General features: G+C 35.0%; 1 protein-coding gene across 1 annotated transcript in view; it reads left to right on the top strand.

The window, feature by feature from the left end:
- The window catches only part of Capza1 (capping actin protein of muscle Z-line subunit alpha 1), a 40,965-nt gene that overhangs the window by 2,586 nt on the left and 13,319 nt on the right, over positions 1-25,060 (top strand). Inside the window, exons 2-3 of the mRNA XM_076863020.1 lie at positions 20,334-20,397; positions 22,822-22,873. Coding sequence (XP_076719135.1) covers positions 20,334-20,397; positions 22,822-22,873 — 116 coding nt within the window. The remainder of the gene's footprint in view (positions 1-20,333; positions 20,398-22,821; positions 22,874-25,060) is intronic.

The raw sequence follows: 25,060 nt of genomic DNA, 5'->3' as shown, positions 1-25,060 counted from the left end.
GGTACTGGAGATTGAACCCAAGGGCACTTAACCAAAGAACCACAGCTCTTTTCAAAATCTCCAGACAGGGTCTCCATAAGTTACTGAGGCTGACCTTGAACTTGTGATCCCCTGCCTCAGTCTCCCAAGGATCACAGGCATGTTCTACCGTTCCTGACTTTAAAGATTTTTTTAGATTAACAACATTGACTTCTTTAGGATGTATAATTAAGTTATAGCTGATACTATAAAAATCCATATGATTTGAGGTTACTAAAATTTTGTTAGGTTTTTATTCCCAGAGGTGAAACCTATTTATATCTATGAATCTGAAAGATTATATGAGTTCTCCTAACTTGTTACCTTCTAGTATTGAGGTACCTTTTTTTTTAGTTTTTGATGGGCCTTTATTTATTTATTTATTTATACGTGCTGCTGAGAATTGAACACAGTGCCTCACACATGCCAGGCAAGTGCTCTACCACTGAGCCACAACCCCAGACCCTTGAGATACCTTTTAACTGAATTTAAAAAATTGAGAAAGTATTTTTCTAACAGGAATTGTTGATATGAATGCCTTAGAAGTCATAAACTGTAAATAATGAGTTTTTTGTCCTATAAGATTTATACAAACCACAGCACTATTAAACTGATTTTTTAAAATCAAGATATTTTCATCCTTAATTTATATTTTGAATTATTAAAGGAAGTTGAAAATCTGCCCTTCCCTCTCTTCTTCTTTCTCCTCCTCTTAGCTAAGACTCAACTGTATTTGGTTTGGGTTATTTTAAGACATTTAAGCCATGATGCCAGATATGTTTTAATATTGCTGACTTTATTTTTAAATATTAATATATTTTTTAATTTTTAAAAATATTTTTAATATTTTATTTTTGTTACATGAAAGCAATGGACCCTTAAGTAAATTTGTTGATGATGATCTCTGATTTCCTTGCAAGCATTTCTACGAAAAAAGCTAATAAAATCATTCATTCTTAAAACTAACTGCTGAGGGTTTTATCACATTTATAAAGAGGAAGTTGGTTTGTTAATTCTTTCGATACTGGGAATTGAACTCAGTGGTTCCTTACCACTGAGCTACGTCCTCAGCTCTTCTTATTTTTTATTTTGAAATAGAGTCTCCCCAAGTTGCCTAGGCTAGACTCCAACTTGGGATCCTCCTGCCTCATCTTTCCGAGTCACTTGAGAATGCAGGCCTGCACCACTGTGCCCCACCAGAAGTTGGGTTTTTAACTTCTTCATTGTTACCTGAAATGGTCATGATGAGTTGTCTAAATAAAACAGGAAGTGGAAAATGTAATAACATGCAGAAATATATGCTTTTAAACTTTATCCTGAGTACTTTTCTAGGTACTTAAACTCTTCAGTTACTTAGTTCTAAGTGCTTAGCAAAACCAAGATACCCTAATTAGGAAGCTTGAAATGTGGAATGAACTACTTGCTTAAGTTCTTTGCATTGTTTCCTTCATGTCACAATTCATCATTTTTTAAACAAATGCAAAGAGAATTTTAGGGCTGAAAAACGGTGGGTTTCCCCCCTTTAGCCTTACTAGTAGAATATTTGTATATAATTTCAAAAATAAATTAACTGAGAAATAGATTATATGTTTTTAGTTTAGACAGTAGTTTCTCTTGTAAGCCTTTTTTTTCCTCTCTCTTTTGAGAAACAGATTTATCAAAATCACTAGTAGAGATGTAAAAAATGTTATAAATAGATTCAGGAATTGAGGGCTCTGATAGAGCTCATGGAAATATATTAGACTAGGTTTCCTTGATTATGTATTCCCTCCTCAATTTACTAGACGAGTCGTTACTCTTGTACAATGAAGTAAGCCCTAAAGCTATTTGCTATGACAAGTCATCAAGTCATCAGAATTTCATTCTGGGTTTTTTTTTTGTGGGGGGCAATAGGTTTTTCGTAGTATTGGGGGTTGATCTAATTCATGCTAGGCAAATGCTGTACTACTGAGCTATATCCCCAGCCCTTTTAAAATTTTTTAATGATACAGGATCTCGCTAATAACCCAAACTGGCCTTGAACTTTGTAGCCTTCTGTCTCAGCCTCCCTAGTAGCTGGGAGTAGTAGTCTGGGCTATCACACTCATTACAGTACTTTCATTCTTTATTTTCACTTCTTTTTAGTTAGCTTTGCTGAGTAGTATTCATAGAATGTCTTACAAAATTCAGGGTCAGGAGCACAAAGCCTAAGCAGGTACAATCCTTGTTTAAAAGTACAGGTTTATCATAATTTCTTATAAAGTATTAAATTATTTTATTATTATCAGCCTTAATGCTAAACAAAGTAGTATAATTAGCCAGAAAATTAAGACCCAGGTTTGTATGATTCTGACCCATGCTTTTTTCACTACACTTTTTTTTTTTTTCGCGTACCATGAATGAAAAACCAGAATAGAGACATCCTTTTAAGGAATTATAAGTGAGGTGTTGTGATGTAGTGGAAAGAATGGTTTAGAGTGTTAGAAGACTTGGGTTCTCCCTGGTGTGCATTTAAACAACTAGATGTGTGGTTTTGGAAAAATCACTTAAATAAGTGGGCCGCACGTTTCTTTCTAAATTAGGGAAGTAGGGGGAATTGAATCAAACCGCCCCAACAAAGTTTGATGAACTTTTTCAAACTCCAATAAAGAAATCTCTATTTTAAAAATTGAAACATTAAAATGTTCTAGGAGATTCTTACATTGTCTGCTTGCCTACATTTCCCTGATAACAAGACTGAGTTTCTTAGTAATTGGACCATGTCTTTTTATCTAGTGCTTAGCACAGCATCAAGAACACAGTGTAGACACAGCCTATTGATGCAAAAGAGATCACAGCTTCGTTAATTTTCGTATTTCCCCAGCTCACATGCCCGTACCCCCAATAAAACACTCCTCTTCAAATTGTTTCTGGTAATCTCTAGGTATCATTTTCAGGAATGTGTCTATACTTTGGGTGCCTTTTTGTGCATTACAGTATCTAAATAAACACCTGCTGCCATCACAGGTGCTGTGTCATACCACTGCTGGGAACATTCAACCCCCCTGGGGGCCTTTTCCTAATAGATCCCATCTTGTCTTGTGGATACCAAAATGACTATGTATGTATACTTGCTAGCAGCCCTGCAAACAACTAATGAAAGTATTTCCTCCTCCTGCTGTAATAAATTCAGAAAAACACATATAGGACCAGGCATTATTTGCTATTTTCTCTCTCTGTCTGGTGTATAAATTTTTCCCAACTCCTTGCCAAAAACAAATAAATCCTTAAGTGGATCACAAAATTTAAAACTCTGGATGGGGGAATTTAGTCATGATAGTGAAGATAAATGACTGGGCATTTTTAACTTGATAATTTCAATATCTGTGTAGTGTTATTGTCTTCCTCTCTTACCTCCCTTCATCATATTTCCTTTCTGCTCCTTTGGAACTCTTCATTTCTCTGCATCCCACCATGAGTCTCCTGTGGAGAGGTGTAGAACATTTTCTATCATCTTTTACACCTTTAGCCTCTCCTTTTGTTCATTCAGTATTTAGTCCTGTAAATTCTTCCTTCTTGTCATTAGATTCTGCTCCTCCATCTCCATTAATTTTTAAAAACTTTTTATTTTATGCATATGAGAACTATAATTACATGCTTTAAGTGGTGGGAAAGGGTGTGAGTTAAAAGTCCCCTCTTATTCCTCTTCTCCAGCCACCCAGTTCTGCTGAAAGTCAGCCAATATTAACAATTCTTTTTGTATCTTTTCTATTCTGTGCATATCCAGACAAAAAGATATGCTTTGTACTTAATAGTTTCTCTGACCTGTCCACATTTCTTCTAACACTGTCTTCATTTGGGACTTTTTCTTATTTGAATTATTTTTAATAACATTCTTAATTATTCTCTCTGCCTCTACCCTCTCCTTTCTTTCTACATTCTAGCTAATTTATTATAAATTCTTCACAGTTATATTAATGAGTATTGAGCAGTATGTAAAATTTATCTTTGCTACATATGTATTTTAGGGTGATGTCTTATGAGATCATATGATATCACTACAATATCAGTCAGGGTATAGCATATAAATAAGAAGTTAGTATAATACTGTACTGCAATAAAGAAAAGTGGTAGGATTTTTTAAATGTGAGAGAACTTTGACTTGTGGATTCTTTGTTTTGTATCTAGGTAACATTTAAATACTTTCTGTGTGCTAGGTAATATGTATTATACCAATAGGAGAGATACTTACTTGTCCTCATTTTACAGTTTGATAAACTGAGGCACATTTAAGATTTTTTAAAAAAGCCAACTTTGTAAACTTTGTAGAATAATTAATAGAGCAGGGTAACATCAGTAGACTATTTCCGGAGCCTATGATCCTGCTTATTTTGATTCTTTGGAGTAGATGGTGAAGATAGTGAGCAGTTCTATTGATACAATGACAGTCTTAAACAGCAACCAAGTTAATGGTGTAGTAACATGAATGCGTTTATAGAAAATAAAATATTGAGGCTTTCAGGAGATAACTGCATATAATTATTACTTAATTACTTTTTGGGTTTTTTTTTTCTTCTGTTTTTGTTTTTTTGGTACCAGGGCTTGAACCCAGGCAGGGGCTCAATCACTGAGCCACATTTCCAGCCTTATTTTTTGAGACAGGGTCTCACTAAGTTGCTGGGTCTAGCTTTGATTCGTAGTCCTCCTCCTGAGCTCAGTTGCTCAGGGGAAAAACTTTGGTATTATTTTTTATTGTTCTTTCTCTCACTGTGTGTGTGGGCCATTAGCATATCTTGTAGCTCCACCTTTAAAATAAACTCAAAATTTAACTGTTTTCACCACACCTTTATTCCATCACTCTTGAAGAAGCCACTAAAATCTCTTTTTTTTTTTTTTAAAGAGAGAGAGAACTTTTCAATATTTATTTTTTAGTTTTCAGCGGACACAACATCTTTGTTTGTATGTGGTGCTGAGGATCGAACCCAGGCCACACGCATGCCAGGCGAGCACGCTACCGCTTGAGCCACATCCCCAGCCCGACTAAAATCTCAATCTAGATTTTTACAAAGTCTTCTCTGATTCCCTGTTTTTACTATTGTTCCCCACCCCAACTCCTGTTCCAACACCTCCTCTCAGGAAAGTACCCAGAATGATCTGGTTAGAATGTAGGTAAGAATATGTCACTCCTGCTCACAACTCTCCAGCAGAATAAAAGTTATTACCCTGACATCCACCTCCTACCCTGGAGATTGAACCCAGGACCTCTGCCACTGAGCCACATTCCTAGCCCTTTTTTATTATTTTATTTTGAGACAAGGTCTTGCTAAGTTGCCCACACTGGTCTTGAGCTTGACATCATCCTGCCTCAGACTCCCTTACAGGAGTGTACCACCATGCCCATCTGTCTTGGGATTTTTACCTCTTTGCCACTTTTCTTGAGTTCATCTCCCACCATTTCTGATACCCTGATACTCTCTGGTCCATCCGTACATTCTCACTAAGGGTCTTTTAACTCTTCTCTGGAGTTCTCTTCCTTCTGTATCACTTACTTCATTCAGTTATTTAACCTGAATTACCTCCTCTGTGAAGACTTATCTGGTTACCCTGTTCAATTCCGAATTCTGAAATTTTGCATCCCCTTTCTTTGCCTTATCTTTTATTCTTTCACATTTATTACTAACCTACTATGTATTTGAGTTATTTTTTGTTATCTGTTGTCTCTCCACCTACTAGAATGTAAGCTCCATGAGGACAGCATGCTAATGAATAACTGTTGCCTAAAACATAGTAGGCCTAGATTTTTGTTGAATGAATGAGTGAATGAATGTTGCTTTAACAGTTTGTCTTGATTTTTCATTAGTTAAATTCCAGAGAGCAGTCTGATTTCCAGGTTTTAAGAAGCTCTAGTGCTAATGCCAGTACTTTTTTATTAACTGACAGATATTTTTATCAATGGAACTTTGTAGTCAGAAAGTTTCAGCAGGTTTCCATAACCTACAGAATAAAAACAGGTTTGATATTAGCTTATTACTGCCATCTGACTCATCTACCCTTCTCTTTTATTATCTCCCAGTAAGTTCTCTGATCACCCAAACTGATCCGCTTTAAAAAAGTATTTTCCTATCTTTTTTGTTCTTACTACTCATTTTCCCACCTTTTTGGTTCTTACTATTTCACTCTCTTGTAATGGCCCCTGGAAGTATCTGAAGCACTTGGCAGAATATAGCTTAGATCCTTTCTCTTCCTTCTAAAACAGGGTTCTGTTTTGTTTTTGTATTGTTTTGTTTTTTGGTACTGGAAATTGAACCGAAGGGCACTTTACCACTGATTTCCATCCACAGCCCTTTTTATTTTTTATTTTGAGCTGAGGTCTCTCTAAGTTCCTTAGGACCTTACCAGGTTGCTGGGGCTGTCCTTGACCTTCGATCTTCCTACCTCCGCCTCCTGAGTTGTTGGGATTACAGGTATGCACCTCTGTGCCTGGCTTCCTTATAACTGTTCTTTCACCAACCCAGCCCTTATCATCCCCTTCCCTATAAGTTCTGTGCCATATATTATCTGTACTACTTATTTGGCAGTTTTGCTGCTTTGGATTGTAGTTATTTTAAAATAATTGAGTCCTTATTGAGGAATATTATTTGTGTTAATTATTTTGCTATTGTAATGTATACAGAATTTGGAAAACCAAGTTACTGAGCAGTGTTTCTTCTATCCATTGTGATTATTTTCTACTTTATATTAAGTGAAGGTAGTGACTTTCAACCTTGACAACATGTTAGAATCACCTGAGGAAGGCTTTAAAAATCTTTGTGTCCATCCAAATGTAGTGGCACATGCCTATAATTTCAGTGACTTGGGAGGCTGAGGCAGGAGAGGGTCAAAAGAAGACCAGCCTCAGCAACTTAGTGAGGCCTATCAAAAAGAAAAAGAAAAAAAATTCACTGCCCAAGCCCTACTAATGAGTACTCTGCCTGTTAAGAGACGTATTGCTTCGGAATCTCTGCAGATAGAACCCAGGGAATCAGTTCATTTAAATCTCCCCAAGTCATTCTAATCTGTAGCCAGAGAACCAGTGCTTTCAAGCAAAAGGGAATTTGTTGGCTTACTTCTTTGGCTGTTCTTTTTTTGTCCCTGTCTTACTACTAACCTCACTGCCCAGCACCAAATGAATTATTTTTTTGTTTACCTATAAAAATGTGAACTATTTTTGTCTAATTTTAAATCCTATTTTTGTCATTCATTTTATTTTTAATATTTTTATTGGTGAATTATAATTATATACAATAGTAGTCTTTATTATATATTCACATTGTATAGCATGATTTGTATTGTTTCATTTCCCCATACTTCCTTTTTTCCCTTCTACCTTCCCTCCCTCTATTCCCCATCTTCTGCTTCTATTTCAATGAGATCTCTTTTGTTTCCCATTTTCTCTCTAGCTTCCACATATGAGAAAAAACATACAATCCTTGACTTTCTGAGTCTGGCTTATTTCACTTAGCATAATGTTCTCCATTTTTCTTCATCTATTTTCCTGCAAATTATATAATTTTGTTCTTCTTTATGTCTGAGTAAAACCTCATTGTATGTATGCACCATATTTTCTTTATCCTTAGATGGACACCTCGGCTAGTTCCATAACTTGACTACTGTGAACTGTGCTGCTATAAATTTGGTTATGCATGTATTGCTACAGGATGCTGACTTAAATTCTTTTGGATAAATACTGAGGAGTGGTATAGCTGGGTCATATGGTGGGTTCATTTCTAGTCTTTTGAAGTATCTTCATATTAATTTCCATAATAGTTATATTAATTTACAATTCCACCAACATATGTAAGTTAAAATTTTTTTCTTAAAATTTTTTTTTTATTGTAGAGACACAATACCTTTATTTTATTTATTTTATTTTTATATGGCACTGAGGATTGAACCCGGTGCCTCACACACGCTAGGCAAGCATTCTACCACTGAGCTACAACTCCAGCCCCTGTAAGTTGAACTCTTAAGAGAAGAGCTATTACTCAAAATCTGATAGTGTATAGACATTTGCTTAGGGGGAAATATATAGATATCTAAGTCCATTTCATGTTATTTCATTGCATAAGGTTGTTTTGTTTTGTTGTTGGGGGTTCTGGGAATTTAACCCATAGGTGCTCGTCTGCTGAGCCACAACCCCAGCCCTTTTTATTTTCATTTTGAGACAGGATCTCGCTAAGTTGCTGAGACTGGCCTCAAACTTATGATCCTCCTGCCTTAGCCTCCTGAGTTGCTGGGATTACAGGCATGTGCCACTGCACCTGGCTACTTTGGATTCATCAAATAGTATTAAGCAAGCATTATACTCTCTAATGAAGAAACCAAAACCCAAGCAATTAAGTGGTAAAGCTAGCATGTGAATCCACGTTGGACTCCCAATGATTCTGAAGAAAAAATAGAATCAGCAAAAAGATACACTTTTAAGGTAGGATGCCATAACATGCCAGATGAGCACTAGATGTTAAAACAAAATTCTTCTTGTTTTTTATTGTTTCTGTTTCCATCCAGTTAACTCTACTGTTTTGGACTTGATGTCTGCATCATTACTGTCTGCCACCTGAATCTCAAAGTGTCAGTGTGGACTTTTCCCTAATTTCTTCACTGAGTCTATTTTCAAAAAAAATATCCATCATATCTTGTAATGGGTATTTTAACACATTTAAGTTCCAAAGCAACAAGTTGCTCATTTATTTTTTTAAATTCATTTTAATCTGATTTTCAACTCATTAGAACATTCTCTCTCTTTTATATTTCCAAGTTCTTGATCTAGATATTTAAGCAGATATGCCAATTAAACTAAATAGGATTCTGTTTTAGTCAGCTTTTTCACTGCTGTGACTAAAAGGATCTGACGAGAACAAATGTAAGGAGGAAAGGTTTATTTGAAGGCTCATGGTTTCAGAGGTTTTAGTCCATAGAAGGCTGGCTTCATTCCTCAGGGCTTGAGGTTAAGCTGAACATCATGGGGGAGAGGGTCGCAGAGGGAAGCAGCTCACATCCTGGTGGTGAGGAGGCAGAGAGACTCCACTCTCCAGATACAAAATATATACTTCATAGCCATGCCCCCAGTTAACCACTTCCTCCAGCCACACCCCATCTGCCTCTAGTTACTACTCAGAATTAATCCCTATCAGGGGTTTAAATCACTGATTGTGTTAAGACTCTTAGAACCCAATAATTTCTCTGAACCTTCTTGCATTGTCTCATGTGAGCTTTGGGGGACATCTAACATCCAAACCATAACAGATCCTTTTCCTTCTTGGGTGTGTGCACATGCTTGCATGTCCATACTGTTTTACATTTATGATAATGTTTTCAATCTCAACTAAGATTGAGACAATACTCTAAAATTTTTGTTCTGTTTAACAATTGATGATTTAAGGCATACCACTTACTTTGAACTTCTAAATAAACATTTAGGATGAATGTTTAGGATTCTTTTTTTTTTTTTTTTTTTTTTTTTTAACCAACAGTACGGATGTCTTATATTAGGAAAGTCCAGAATGAGAACTAAGGAACTTCTAACTTGATGCATAAAGTTGTAAACGAAAGGGAATGGTTGGGTGGTTGGGAGAGATAACTAGATAATAGAGGAACTGTTATTTGTTGTTGTTTTTTTCTTGTATGTTGTAAATTTTGTGCTTAAGTATGTCATTTTTATACAGTATTTATACTGAATGGTATAAAATACAATGATTATTCCTGTTAAGGAAAAATTATTCTGAACCATGATAAAATGGTAAGACTATTCAAGACTGTTGCCGGAGAGGAGACATTAGGCTCAACTCCTAATACAGTAAGATAGCAGGGGATTTATAGCCAGTGAATAAAATGATACCCCCAATGAGTACGTTATCAACAGATGGAAAATAATTAGGAAGAGACTGGGTAGACCAAAGACATACAAAGTTACAGAAATGAAGAACTTGATCAGATATCAGAGGTAGGCAAATTCTTGCTAAAACTGGGATAGGCAGTCCAAAGACAGGGGAGAAGGGAAAGTCAAGGCCTACTTGAGGAAATGGTTCTGAAGTTTGTTGTTAATCTGTGTGTGTGTGTGTGTGTGTGTGTGTGTGTGTGATAATTACTTTAGCAAATCTTCGCTGTTTACGAATACCAGAAAAACAGTTACTTCCTAGAATTGGTAGAATTTTTTAAAAATAAAATTGCTCTATATAAAACAAACTTGCCTGTCTTCCCTACTTACTTGTCTATAACCACTAGGAATTTATGTCTAGTAAATTATTGTCCTAGACAGTTTATCGTTGCTCTACTAAAAACACTTAAACCAGATTAAAAACTGATCCAAAATTGAGGCAAGGCATGTTCTTGTTCCGATGGTGGAAACCAGAGTCTTGCGCATGCTAGGTAAGTGCTTTACCTCTGAGCGGTATCCCCAGCCAAACATACTTTCTTTTCTCTTGTCAAAAGTAACACACTGGGCTGGGGTTGTGGCTCAGCGGTAGAGAGCTCACCTGGCACATGTGAGGCCCTAGGTTCAATCCTCAGCACCACATAAAAACAAATAAAATAAAGGTATTGTGATGTTATTATTAACATCACAACTAAAAAATAAATATTAAAAAAAAAGTAACATACTGTGGGGCTGGGGTTATGGCTCAGTGGTAGAGCACTTGTCTAGCATGTGTGAGGCACTGGGTTTGATCCCCAGCACCACATTAAAAAACTAAACAAAATAAAGATATCATGTCCATCTACAACTAAAAAAAAATTTTTTTTTAAATGTGTGGCTCCTGGGAGATGTAACATGCCTTATGTCCCTCCTTCACTTCATTAAGTAAATAAATAAATAAATGTCCTTTCCTGAAGTATATACCTCTTTGAAAAACATAACTGGGCTGGGGATGTAACTTGGTGGTAGCGTACTTGCCTAGCATGTGCAAGGCCCAGGGTTCAATCCTCAGCATCACCAAAATAATAATAACATCAACAGTAATATCTTGATTATCTTTAAATGAGAAAAACTCCATTAAGAAACAGCATTTAATTGTATGCAAAACTTTCTTTCTTACCAGGATAAGAATAAAGTATACTTCTCTAAAAAAAAATAAATGTAACTTTCCTTGAATATATCTGAAATGGAGTAGAATTTAAAAATAAATTAAAATAAGCAAAGTAAAAGAAGAAGCCAATCTTTGTTTGCTGATGACATTACTCTATACCTAAAGCACTAAAAAATCTACCAGAGGGCTGTGGTTGTAGCTCAGTGGTAAATGCTTCCTTTGCACTTGAGGCCCTAGGTTCAATCCTCAGCACCACATAAAGATAAATAAATAAAATTAAGTTACTGTGTCCATCAACAACTATAAAAAAAAAATTTACCAGAAGATTTCCAGATCCAATAAACAGTTTCATCAAAATAGAAGGATACAAGACTAACATAAAACTCAGTATCCTTATTTTTTTCCTTTAATTTTCTACCTATCTGAAGGGAAATGCTAATGGCTATTATGCTTGCCCCCCTGTGGTATTTTTGGGAGCACTTGTCTAGCATGCACAAGACCCCAGATTCAAGACCCAACACAGTAAAAAAAATTGTGTGTGTGTGAGAGAGAGAGAGAGAGAATATATGTGTATATATGTATGTATATATACTAAAAATAAGTAAAATAATTTACTGCTATTGTCCTTTCCTGAAGTATATAGCCTATTGGAAAAACTTCAAAAGCTTCAAAAGATGTATTGTCACTTTAAAAGGAAGTTGGAACAAAAACGTTTTGTAAAACTTTTTTGGTCAGTAGAAAGTTATTATTGTTTATAGTTATTGCTGAAGATAGTAATGATGGAGAATATAAGATGATTGGGAAGCAAAGAATTTCTAAAAAAAAAAAAGAAGAAATTGTGCTTTGGTTATTTGAAGGATTAGCTCAGTTGAATAATTTAAAGCAACATTTTTCTTACTGTGACTAGTTAAGATAACAATAGCTGACATATTGAGCTTGTCCAATTATATTTTAAGTGTTCTAAAGATGTGACAGATATTATTATCTTATTTAATTTCTCAACAATTCTTAAGGAATAAATAATTTCCCACTTTAGGGACCGGATGTGGTTCAAGAGATTTTAAGAGAATGAAATTAAGAACGGGGGAGCTGGGTTTGTGGTTAAGTGGTAAAGCGCTTGCCTAGCAAGTATGAGGCACTGGGTTCGATTCTCAGCACCGCATATAAATAAATGAATAAAATAAAAGTCCATTAACAACTTAAAAAAAATTTTTTTAAAGAGGAAAATTCAAAACCATGTCTGTCCCAATCCAAATCTTGTATCTTTCCATTTTGCCATAGTACATCATAATAATCTTTATTAAAAACTGGACTCTTGGTGTCAATTTATTCAAAAGGAATTTTGTAAATTTACTAATTGCCTGCTGTGTGCTATTTAATTTGCTTGACCCTATATATAGAAAAGGAAAGTAAGTTTCCAAGTTGCCCAAAACAAAGCTTGAATCCTTGGGGATAGAATGATATCTGTAGAAATAATTATCAATAGCAGTTATATTTTAGGTCCTATGACAAATGTTCCAAGTAAAATATAGTAGGAGTACAGAGGATTCTTGAAACTAGAACTACTGGGATATACTTCTTAGAAAGAAACAGAACCACCCATGCATAAAAGATGGGAAAGATTTAAACAGGTGAAAATGGGGAAAGAAGCATAACTTTCAAGGAGAGTGTGAGTCAAGGCCAAGAAACAAATTTTAATACACACAATAGGTAAAGATTTTGGTAGACAACAGAGATAGATGCAAGCAGAGATTTGGCTCCTGGAATATATAAAATTTTGGTGATATATACTGACCTGAGTCTTGCTGATAGTGGAATGTGAGTATTACCTAGTGAAAGAATTCTTCCTTGCCCATCTAGAATTATCTGCCCAATATTCACTAAGAGGTATAGTTATTAAATGTTTGACTTGAGGTCCTTTGATATGTGATTATTAAGGAAATCACTTTAAAAACTAGTTATGAGTAGATGTAATGTTGATGACTGTGCTGGATCTATTACTAAAAGAATAATAATAAGCTAAAAATGGGTTTCATACATTTTAGAAATTCCTTTTTTTTTTTTTAAGTACACTTTCCAAAGTTTCTTTCCAACTATGATATATGAAACAATCTAACAAAAAGCATTTATGGGGAACAATGTGATATGATTTTCTGGGTTTTTTGTTTTGTTTTGTTTTGTTTTTTTAATATTTTAGGGATTGAACCCTGAGCCACTGAACCACATCCTCAGCTCTTTTTAATTTTTATTTTGGACAGAGTCTAAGTTGCTTAGGGCCTTGCTACCGTGATCCTCTTGCCTCACCATTCCAAGTGCTGGGATTATACACGTGCACCATCATGCCTGATTGTCTAATTGATTTTTAAATTTTTAGTACAGATGTTAATGTAAAGATGAAATTTTGAGTCTTGCAAGGGTTGGATTTTTTTTTTTTATTTCCTCCTTGTAGAAAAGTGAGAGGATTGTCTTTCATTGGTTATATTTAGATTTTTAATTTTCTCTTCTTGTTTACAAACAAAGTACAATGGATTTTTATGAAATTAACCGTATTGTGATATTTACATGAGGGAATGTAATTATGATAAAGTTTGAGTTACTTTAAAATGCTGCCAATGGGACTTTCCTCCACCACCTCTTCTGCCATGAGGTTCTGCCTCTCTTTGGCCCAGAGAAATTGGCTATTTATGGACTGAGACCTCTGAATGCATGAAGAAATGGAAGCACAGGGGGGTTAATAATTTTTTCATAAAGCCTGAGCTTTATACCTTAGTCTGAATACAATGCCATTGAAAATAACCTTTCATTAATAATAAAAGTTAAGTCTAATGAAGAAAAAAAATGATACAAATGCAATTATATCCTTTATTGCAGATAAAGAGTAATGAATGCTTTGTATAGTTAAACTATTACTTTATGAAATAAGGACAATTTTAAAGCTTTTTATTTTAAAACAGCAGGGGGGTTTTTTGTTTGTTTTTGTTTAAAACCCCAATGTTAATGATTCTCAAGTAGGGGTGCTGGCATACCTTCACTCTATGGGAAATATCTGTTTCCTCTTTGTATCCCTACCAAAATCTTGAGAATGACTAACAAAATTACTGTTGCTGAAAATGTCATCCCTTGGGGGCTGGAATTGTGACTCAGTGGTGGAGCAATTGCCTACCATGTGTGAGAAACTGGGTTCAATCATCAACACCACATAATAAATGAATAAATAAATAAATATACGTATTGTGTACATCTACTATGTTTGTACACACACACACACACAGAGAGAGAGAGACGTAAAGAAAATGCCATTCCTTTCAACTAGAGACTATCATGCTATGTGAAATAAGCCACCCTCCCCCCAAAAAAAGGCCAAATGTTCTCTCTGATATGTTGATGCTAACTCACAATAAGGGGTGGGGTGAAGAAATACTTTGGATTAGAAAAGGGGAATGAAGGGAGTAGGGGAATGGGAATAGGAAAGGAAGTAGAATGAATTGGACATTACTTTCCTGTGTTCATATATGATACACAATCAATATAATTCTACATCATGTACAACCAAAAGAATGGTAAGTTGTACTCCATTTATGTATAATGTCAAAATACATTCTATTGTCCTGTATAACTATAAAGAAAAAAATTTTTAAATGTCATCTCTCACTTACACTGCAACAAATATTTTTACAATTACTGTTGAGCTATTTTTGTTTTCCCTTTTGCTCTTAATTTTTATCTTAGTTTTGGCCCACTTTTTTTTTTTTTTTTTTTTTTCAGTGCTATGGATTAAACTCAGGGCCTCACATCCTGAGCTACATCCCCAGCTCTTTTTAAAAAATTTTATTTTGGGATAGTTACCCAAGTTAACTTCAAACTTGCAGTACTCTTGCCTTAGTCTCACAAGTAGTTGAGATTGTAGACATGCACCACCAAACCCATTTGACCCAGTTTTGTAGGTGGGTGATAACATTTTTGACTTTTAAACCTAATATTTATCATTTTACTTAGCCCTCCCAACTTCATGACAATTGTACCTTTCAAAAGCATAGCTTTAACTCAATTCCTAGTTTTAGAAAACTAATATTCTAAAAGGACAAACCCAAATCCATGTGACACACTAAAGATTATCCTCTGGAGTTTTGCTTCTTGTAAATAATGCATTATATATTTCAGTATGTAAGTTCTGATTATGGCTCCATCCTTGATAAGCATGTAACCTTGGACAAAATATACTCTCTGAACCTGTTTCTCCATTTTCAAATGGGGATAATAGTCTTCTCTGCGTACCTTAATAAACAGTTTTAAAAAGAGAAATGGGTTATAAAGAATTTTATAAACAATAAAATAAGTACTCATTCATTTACATTCCTATAGGGTGTGTGCCAGGTCTCAATGTTAGGTATACAGCAGTGAACAAACATATCTAGTTCTGTGTCCTGTGATTGGTGAAATATGATCCATGAGCTAAATCCAGTCTACCACCTGCTTATATCAAGTCTGTGAGCTAATTTTTTTGAATGATTTGAAACAAAATTTAAAAAATAATAATATTCCATGTCATTAAATTACATGAAATATAAATTACATGAAATACAAAATCAAGTTTCATTGGAACACAATCATGCTTATTTATTTACAGTTGAGACAAACTATGTGGCCCACCAAGTCCTAAAGTATTTACTGTCTGCTCTTTACATTAGCAGTTTGCTAACTCCTGCTCTGTGTTCTTGAAGTTCTTTTGACGGTGCTGGACAGTAAACTTATAATTGTATGTCTAGTAGCTGCAAGTTCTTTGAGAAACAGTAGTGCAGATAAAGAAGCTAGAATTGTGAAGGATGGGAAGGGTGCAGCAATAGATTTTATATACAAAAATCGGGGAATGGTACATTATTTATTCAGTGATATTAAAACAGAGACCTTAATGAATGTGAAAGAACCATCTGTAGAAGAGTATTTTTGCCAAAAAGCGACAAAAGATTCAGTAGCCCTGAGAAAAAAGTATAGCTGTAGGACTGGGAACTATGTGGTAAGAAAGAGTTGCTGAGATGGGTACAAATTATGAAGGGACTTGTAAACCAAGGAGCATACATGCTATAGATTTTATAGTGAGTGTAGAAATGTATTATTATGTCTTCTACTCCTTCAAGTTATTATTATAACATCATTGTGTTTAGTGATAAATCAGCTTAATACTTCAAAGACTGTAAAATGTTTAATACCTAGTAATCTGTCATTTTAGTGGCTGTCTCAGTAACATGGTATTTCTTGCTATGAGAATGTTTTAGGATTCCACATTGGCATCTGAGGATGATCACATTCCTTCTTATCACTCATTTGGCATTTCACTCTTGCCATTGCATGTATCTTCAGATCTCCCCACTTTCATTTAAAAACTAGGAGATGTTGTGGTTTCTATAATTAAATATTTCTTTCCCTTTCTCTTGATATTCTCAGATGCACTGGGACAACTTCAACACTTTGAACCTGACTTCAAATAATACTACTTTTATGTTCCTCTCAGATTTTTAAAAAAAATTTTTTTTTTTTTTAGTTGTAGATGGATACAATACCTTTATTTATTTATTTATTTATTTATTTATTTATTTATTTATTTATATGTGGTGGTAAGGATTGAACCCAGGACCTCACACATGCAAGGCAAGTACTCTACCACTGAGCCACAACCCCAGTCCCCTCTCTGACTTTTATATATTTCAGTTTCTTTTCTTTAGAAAATGGAAGTTAGCTTTTACATTACTTTTCTCTATCAATACAATCGCCTCATTTAACAATTTGTCTACCTTTATTTTCAAGCATAAGACATTATGTACATGCTGTGAATAAGGCAAAAACTTCTGTCAAGGAGTAACTTTAAAAAGCCCACTGTGGAGTGGGGAATGTGTTTGTAGAGCCTTTGCCTAGCATGTGTGAAACCCTGGGTTCATCTGCAACACCACCCCTTTGGGGACAGGAATTGTAACTTTAAAAAGCCCTCCTTGTTGCCTTTAGCATTTTGCCAATCTCCTTTTATTGTCCTTTGCTTCCTTGAGCTGGTTCTTGAATTTAGATGTCTTTCAGTAGCCTTTATCTTTATGGCCCCCACCCCACTTTTTTTATGGTGGTGGTGGTGGTAGTGGGAATTGAACCCAGTGGTCATTCTACCACTGTGTTGTATCCCCAGCTCTTTTGATTTTTTAAGACTGGGTCTTGCCTACTTTTGCCTTGAACTTGGTGACCCTTCTGCCTCAGCGTGCTGAGCAGAGTAGCTTGGATTATAGGCTGGCACTATCATGCCTAGCTCCCTTTCTTTTTTTTTTTTTTTTTTTTAATTAAAGGATAAGAGATGTTGACATGCTCTTCTGTTTTTATTTTTTAAAGAAATTTAAAATTTCATCATGCAAGTAATATATTCTTTTGGGCAGAGATAAACCATAAAAAGAAAGAAAAATATCTTTTTAATACAACTAATAGAGAATAGTCCCTGTTAATATTTAGTAGCTATATATTTGTGTAAATAAAATTTTAGTAATAATACATCATTTTGTAAATCCTTTTCACTTAAGAGATATCATTAACATTTAACCACGTCAGTATATAGAGCTCTTCTCAAACTTTTTGCACTAGGGACCTCTTTACAATCTTAAAAATTGAATTTTTAATCTATGTGGCTTCTATGTATTATGTTAGATATTTAAAACAGGCTTAGTTCCATTTTGTTATGACCTGTTTGAGTTTGTATGTATTGTTTGCTCTGCCTGAGGTGCCCTCCTGGCTTTACCTACTCCAGTCCAGCTCAAACATCACTGACTTTGAAGACCACTGCCCCTCCTACATACATAGATAGAACTCACTGGGCCTTACTTTGTGTCTAGTTCTGCGTTTAATTCCTGCTTGGTATATTCCTTTCTAGGTTTTAGATCCTTAGAGTAGTAACAGTGTATTATTCAGTCCTCAATCTATATTTATTGATACTTCTCTTCCTAGTTACTGAATTGGTGAACTATTATTTTTTATATGCAGGTACAGTTCATCCATTATTTAATCTTCTTTCTTTCAGTTGTACCAATTTCATCAGATTTTGTGACTTTTCTGAAAATTTTGGTGTGACTTCAGAAATATAAGTATCTTGAATTTTCAGTTTAGTAACTTTTTAAAAAATATCTTTAGTTGTAGATGAAAATAGTACTTTTATTTTATTTATTTGTTTTTTTATGTAGCACTAACCCAGTGCCTCACACATTCGAGGCAAGTGCTCTACCACTGAGCCACAACCCCAGCCCTCAGTTTGGTAACTTTTGTTATTATACATTTAGATGTTATTTTATGAGGCTATCTATAAACTATGGCTTGTGTCTTTTCTTTTGCAGAAATGCCTTTTGTAATGTATGAATATGTATATGTTTAGTTTTCCACTACAAACGCTTTGCTGAATTTTCTCAGTTGTGTAAGAATTACAGGAAATGCAGCTTCATAGAAAATGGTATGGATTATAGCCCACTTGGCAGATTTCCCACAAATAAACTAGAAAAAAAGGTTTATTATTCAAAATAGGTTTGCTATTTTCTTTTTTCCAGTACCCAGGATTGAACCCAGGGGTGCCTCTACCAATGAACTACATCCCCAGTCCTTTTTGTTTTTTTATTTTGAGATAGGGTCTAAGTTGCTCTGGCTGGCCTTGAACTTATGATCTTCCTGCCTCAGTCTCCTGAGTAGCTGGGATTTTTTTTTTTATGGGCATCACCATTAAACCCAGCAGGTTTACTAATTTCTTAACTAAGTGATTGACACAGGTGATGAATACAGAACATTATTCAGTATATATACATCGAAGAAAATAAACACAGTGGAATATCCATATTGTAGCAGGTAGTCTCATGTTGCATAATTTTTGTGAACACTCTTCCTAATTAGAACCCATTTCTTTTTTGTTTTCCTCAATTAATATAGAATAATCCCCATCCTGATCTTTACTAGTTCTCATTATTTTCAGAAAAATAATATTTTATCTAATTATTTCATCATGGCAGGGTTCTCAAACTTCATGTACATGAGAATATTCTGAGGTGTGTATTTGTGGTATGTACTCCTTGTGCCTGTTGCTAAGTAGTTCACATGTCAAATTTTGTCTTTCAGGTCTTAAAATTTTAGCTCATATAGGATTTTGCTGGGCACAATGGCCCCTGCCTATAAACCTAGCTACTCAGAAGACCGAGGGAGGAGAATCTCAAGTTCAAGGCCAGCCTCAGCAATTTAACAAGACCCTATCTCAAAATGATAAATAAAAAGGACTAAGGCTGTAACTCAGTGATAAAACATCCCTTGGTTCAAACACCAGTAACAACAACAACAACAAAAGGGAGATCCTAACATTTTAATATCCATTTTTAATAAGTGATCCAGAGGAGAATAGCTATTAGGGGACAGAAAAGGGAGGTATAGATGATTTAACAAAAAGAGATATTTTCATCACATTTTTCAGGACTTATAGGTACAGTGTATTTAGTAGAGGCAGTAGGAATCATTCTTGTCCTGCCTTTAAAATTATTAACAACGTTTATGTTTCATTATGAAGTTTGTTATAGAATTTTGGCCCTTTCTCATGTCCAGGAAATTTATTCTATTCCTACCAAAGCCTAGTAGTTTTTGTTGTTTTATGATGGTGGGATGACTGTTGAATTTTGTCATTTTTTTCTAACATGAATTAGGATAATCACAGTTTTGCTTCTTTAAGATTAATTTACTTGTTTTGAACCATTCTTGCATTGCAATAAATGCTTAGAATATACTTATTTTGCTAATATCTTATTTAGTTTTGCTTAAGTGTTTTTACGTTTTCGAAATAGGATCATAGCTTTTTTCTCTTTTTTGACAGAAAACTGGTTTGGGTTTTTTTTGTGGTTTGTTTGTTTTGTTTTGCACTGGAGATTGAACCCAGGGACACTAAGTTCCTGGTGTTGGCCTCAAGGTCCTCCTGCCCTAGGCTTCCAAGTCACTGGGATTGCCGTGTGCATTACTGAACCTGGCTCGATTATTAGCTTTAGAGAAAAACTCAAAATGATTAAAGCAGCACAAATATTATAAAATCAGAATACATCTATATTGACAGAAACAGCTTTGGGTGTTTTTTTGTTTGTTTGTTTGTTTGTTTGTTTGTTTTTAAAGAAAATCTAAAGACCTCTAGCCGTAAAGGCTTAAATAGGAAATTTCATTTTAAGAGCTAATATAAAAATTTTATAATTTGGTAATTCCTTCTTTTATATGTTATTCTTCACAATACACTTACTCTAAATTTTATTTCTTGTTTAGGTACGTATAGCTGCTAAATTCATCACTCATGCACCCCCAGGGGAGTTTAATGAAGTATTCAATGGTAAGTAAGGATTACTATTTAGTTATTTGAAGCTGTACTTAATTACAGTCATTCTTTTAATCTGTTTGACAGGTTACAGCTCTAGCAAAGGAAATCAACATTCAAAATGATTGAAATAACTTGTCCAAGGTCACCCTGCTAGTAAGCATCAAAGTAAGGATTTAATTCCAGGTCTGAGTTAAAGCTCTTAACCCATTAATTACCACACCTATCTTAGGTGAGAAAAGATTTAAGATAGTTTAACATAAAAAAGTAGAAACAATGTTAAATTTTATACTTTTATTTTTATCATGATAAGTAATAGCTTAAATTTCATCACTGCTGAGCCAGGCACACGTGTAATCCCTGTGGTTCTAGAGGCTGAGGCAGGATGATCACAGTTTCAGAGCCAGCCTCAGCAACTGACCCTAAGCAACTCAGCAAGACCTCTTTCTAAAATAAAATATAAAAAAGGGCTGGGAAGGGGCTCAGTGGTTAAGTGCCCCTTAGTTTAATCTTCGGTACCATTGCTTTCACTCCAGAAGTTCCATACTATAGTACACACTCTAGGGCCACTGGGGATGAATTGACTGCATCCAGGGAGCTTATTAAACTTAGAGTCAACTTTATCATTCCCTCAGGATTCTCATTCTTGGTAGAAAAATCTTTGCCACCTGCACCTCAGAGCATTAATCTCCAGGATATATAAAGAACTCAAAAAACTAACACCAAAAGAACAAATAACCCATTAATAAATGAGCAAAGGTGCTGAACAGACACTTCACAGAAAAAGAAATATGATTGGTCTACAATATGATTGGTCAACATCTCTAGCAATTAGAGAAATGCAAATTAAAACTATACTCAGGGCTGGGGTTGTAGTTTAATGGCAATGCACTTGCCTAGCATGTGTGAGGCACTGGGTTCTATCCTTAGCACCACATAAAAATAAAGCATTCTGTCCATCTACAACTACAAAAAAAGAAGTTTAAAAAAAACCTACTGAGGGCTGGGGTTGTGTCTCTGGGGTAGAGTGCTTGGGTTTGATCCTCAGCACCACATAAAAATAAATAAAGGTATTATGTCCAACTACAACTAAAAAAAAGCAAATATTAAAAACAAAACAAAAAATCCCAGATTCCATCTTACTCTGGGGTTGTAGAGCACCTGCCTAGCACATGTGAGGCACTGAGTTTGATTCTCAGCACCACATAAAAATAAATAAATAAAATAAAGATATTGTGTCCATCTACAACTAAAAATATTTTTAAAAAATTAGTAAAGTAACAATGAATGTTGGCAATGATGTGGGGGAAACACTCTGAGGGAAAAGATCTTGAAGGACCTCTAGATCTTAAGCTTACGTGCAAGCAATGAAGAATACAACCTGTGGGTTTACCAGTGCCATAGCATAGAACAAGCACGGAAAATTTGTGAAGTTATATCCACGGCATTTGGCTCTGTTAACCTCTGAGAAATCTTGAACCCTGCAATAAAGTAAAGGCCAATCTCACCTAAGAATCCAGATGTTTCCTAATCATCCTGCTTTCAATCTGCAGTGTTGAACTATTAGGGAAAGATGAAGTGATGTCCTGCTTCAATTTTCTGAACAGACTGCAGTGTGATGTATAAAATACTGCTCATTTGTTTTTATATTAAAATGTGTCCTATTTTTAAAAATTCGCCTATAATCCCAGCAGCTCAGGAGGCTGAAGCAAGAAGATTGTGAGTTCAAGGTCAGCCTCAGCAAGTCAGTGACATCCTATCTTTAAATAAAATATAAGACAGAGCTGGATATTTGGCTCAGTGATTAAGTGCCCTTGGGTTCAATTCTCAGTTTCAAAAAATAAAATAATTTAAAAAATTGACAATCCTGCTTGGAAAGTAATTCAGTAATAAAACACTTGCTTAGAATGTGTGAGGCTCTGGGTTTTCTCTGCAGCACTGCAAAAACTAAAAATAAATTAATGGTCCTCACTAGACCTTCTGTAAAACATAGTTTTCTTTTGCTATGAAATTCCTTAAGATTTTTATTGTTGGATTATTATACTGCAAGTAATTGTTTACAGACCTATGAACATTAGCATCTATTTATTGGCATTTTTAAAATATCTACACATACAGCTTATCTAAAGCCTAATTTTGCAAAGCCTGGATGTTTTTTGTTTTTGGAAGAAGGGGGTGCTTTACCACTGAACCACATCCTCAGCCCTTGTTATTTTTTAGTTTGAGACAGGATCTCACTGAGTTGCTTAGGACCAAGCTAAGTTGCTGAGCCTGGCCTCAAACTTGGAATCCTCCTGCCTAAGCTTCCTGAGTAGCTGGAATTACAGGCCTGCACCACCACACCAAGTCAAAGCCTGAATTTTAAATATCTGTTCTAGAAGTCTACTAAAAATTCTTGTTTGTCCTGTACTTAACCTTTCAACACCATTTCCTCCTCAGATGTCCGGCTACTACTTAACAATGACAATCTCCTCAGGGAAGGAGCAGCACAGTAAGTATCTTTTCTAAATCCACATACAATATTATTCTAACATTGGGTACATTGGCACCCTGGAAGCTAAGTTTAAAAATACTTCAAAATAAAGCAATTGGTCTTTTATTTTATTTTTCTTAGAGAAAACATGTGCCCCACAAATGTTCTTTACTTACTTGAAGCTTATTATATGAACTTATTTTTTATTCATCCATTCATTTATTTTTGCTGTACTGGGGATTTAATCCAGGGCCACTGAGCTACATTCCTAGCCCTTTTTATTTTTTTACTTTAAGATGGGATCTTGCTAAATTGCCTCAAACTTACAATCCTTCTGCTCAGGCTCCTGAAAAGTTGGAATTACCAGTGCACACCACTGTGCCAATTTATTTTTGTGTTTTCCAGATTCTCCCTATTAGAGCAGAATTTAATGTTAGCTATTATGTTTTCTTCTATTTCATATTGTTGTATTTTTGTTTTTGTTTTTGTTTTGGTGGTGGTGATGGGGATTGATCTCAGGTCCTTGTGCATGCTAGGCAAGCACTCTACCAACTGAGCTATATCCCCAGCCCATGTTTATATTTTTAAACTGCTGGTTATAGAAGGATTAGATTGCTAATCAGGATTGATGTATTATCTCAAATTGCCAAATAATAACAGATATTCATAAAGTGCTTTAATAAAATTAACAATAAGATAAAAGCTTTCAACCTTATTATTCATATCGTTGTCAGGCTAACTAATCTTTCTGAAACATCATTTTGCCCTTGTCCTCAGAAATATTGGGGGGGCTATCTTTTTTTTGTATTCTAGAGTTAAATCTAAATGCTGTCAGTCTTTCAGAGCCTGCTATTATTCTTTTCACGACTCTCCGTTTCAATGCCAAGTTTCATTTCACTTATTGTCTACCCAACTGTCCCAGAGTTAATAATGGCTGAGAAGAGGTGGGATGAGGAGGTCAAGGATATTTTGATGTAAAGGGAAAATAACTACCATAAAATCATTTTGGCATGATACGTAATTTGTTTAGATTTTAGCTATAGAGAACAGTTTGTTTGTTTGTTTGTTTATGTAGTGCAGAAGATTGAACCCAGGGTCTCGCACTTGCTAGGCAAGTGCTCTATTGCTGAGCTATAACCCCAACCCTTAGAGAACAGTTTTAAGAGCTGCTACCCAGGAAACAGGAAACAATCTTCTCCTGCCCTGTTCTGCTTCTTTGGAATTCATTTTGGGACTATGTTCTGTGTATCTATGATTTGCATACCATCACTGTAATTGTCATCATGAATGATACTCTAGTTACACATTTATTTAGAAAAATAAGACACATTAAAGATACACTAAATCTCATCTGTATCCTTCAATGGATGGTTATCCAGTGTGAATGCTTCTAGTAATAAGGAATTCCCTATTTCGCAAAGCAAGTTCTTTAATTTCCCTGCCACATCGGTTCTAGTTTTATATCTGAGAGCTACCCAAATTAAATCTACTCTGTATTTCTCTTGTCAAAGTACTGCTGAAGTCTTAGGGGATTCTGTGCCACTTAAGAATGAGTGCAAATTAAGCCTTTTTTCACAGTTCTGAAAATTAAGACTGAGTAGAAGTTGGTAGATAGTTCAGATGTTTTAATTGCACCAACTGACATTAAAGCTTTATTTTATATGTATAGATACTCCGCATCTTACAGACTGTAGGTTTTTGGAAAACCTTTCTTTTAAGAATTTTTCTAAGCCCAACTACTTGCTTATAGAGATGAAGGGTTCAGTTTTATTTCTATAATGAAATGCTTCAATCTCTTGACTGCAGTCTTCATAGTTAGTGCTCAGTAAATGTTGCAGTAATCATCATCATCATCACTTTCTATATTAATTGAAGAAGTTCGGATAGATGTAAGATTTAACCCTTTCCTGGATTTCCACCTGTGTTTCTAACCACCAGAACCTTTTCCTGATAATTCACAGCACTTCTGGTATAAATAAGGTATTGTAGGTTACATTGAAGAGTGAATTTTCCTCCAAGTGAGATAGGATGTTAATAAGAGTAAACATGATGAGTCTTAAATTTTAGAATGATTACTGGCTATGATTATTGTAATCACTATGTATCAGGGCAGAGGCTGAAGTAAGACAAATATTTGCAAGAGCATTAGAATAGTTTAGGGATAGATAGTAGGTGTTTGGACTAGAGTGGAAGCAGTGTGGGTGA

This window comes from Callospermophilus lateralis, chromosome 7 (assembly GCF_048772815.1).
Source record: "Callospermophilus lateralis isolate mCalLat2 chromosome 7, mCalLat2.hap1, whole genome shotgun sequence".
Classification (NCBI taxonomy): domain Eukaryota; kingdom Metazoa; phylum Chordata; class Mammalia; order Rodentia; family Sciuridae; genus Callospermophilus; species Callospermophilus lateralis.
This window is presented reverse-complemented; position numbering and strand designations above follow the sequence as displayed.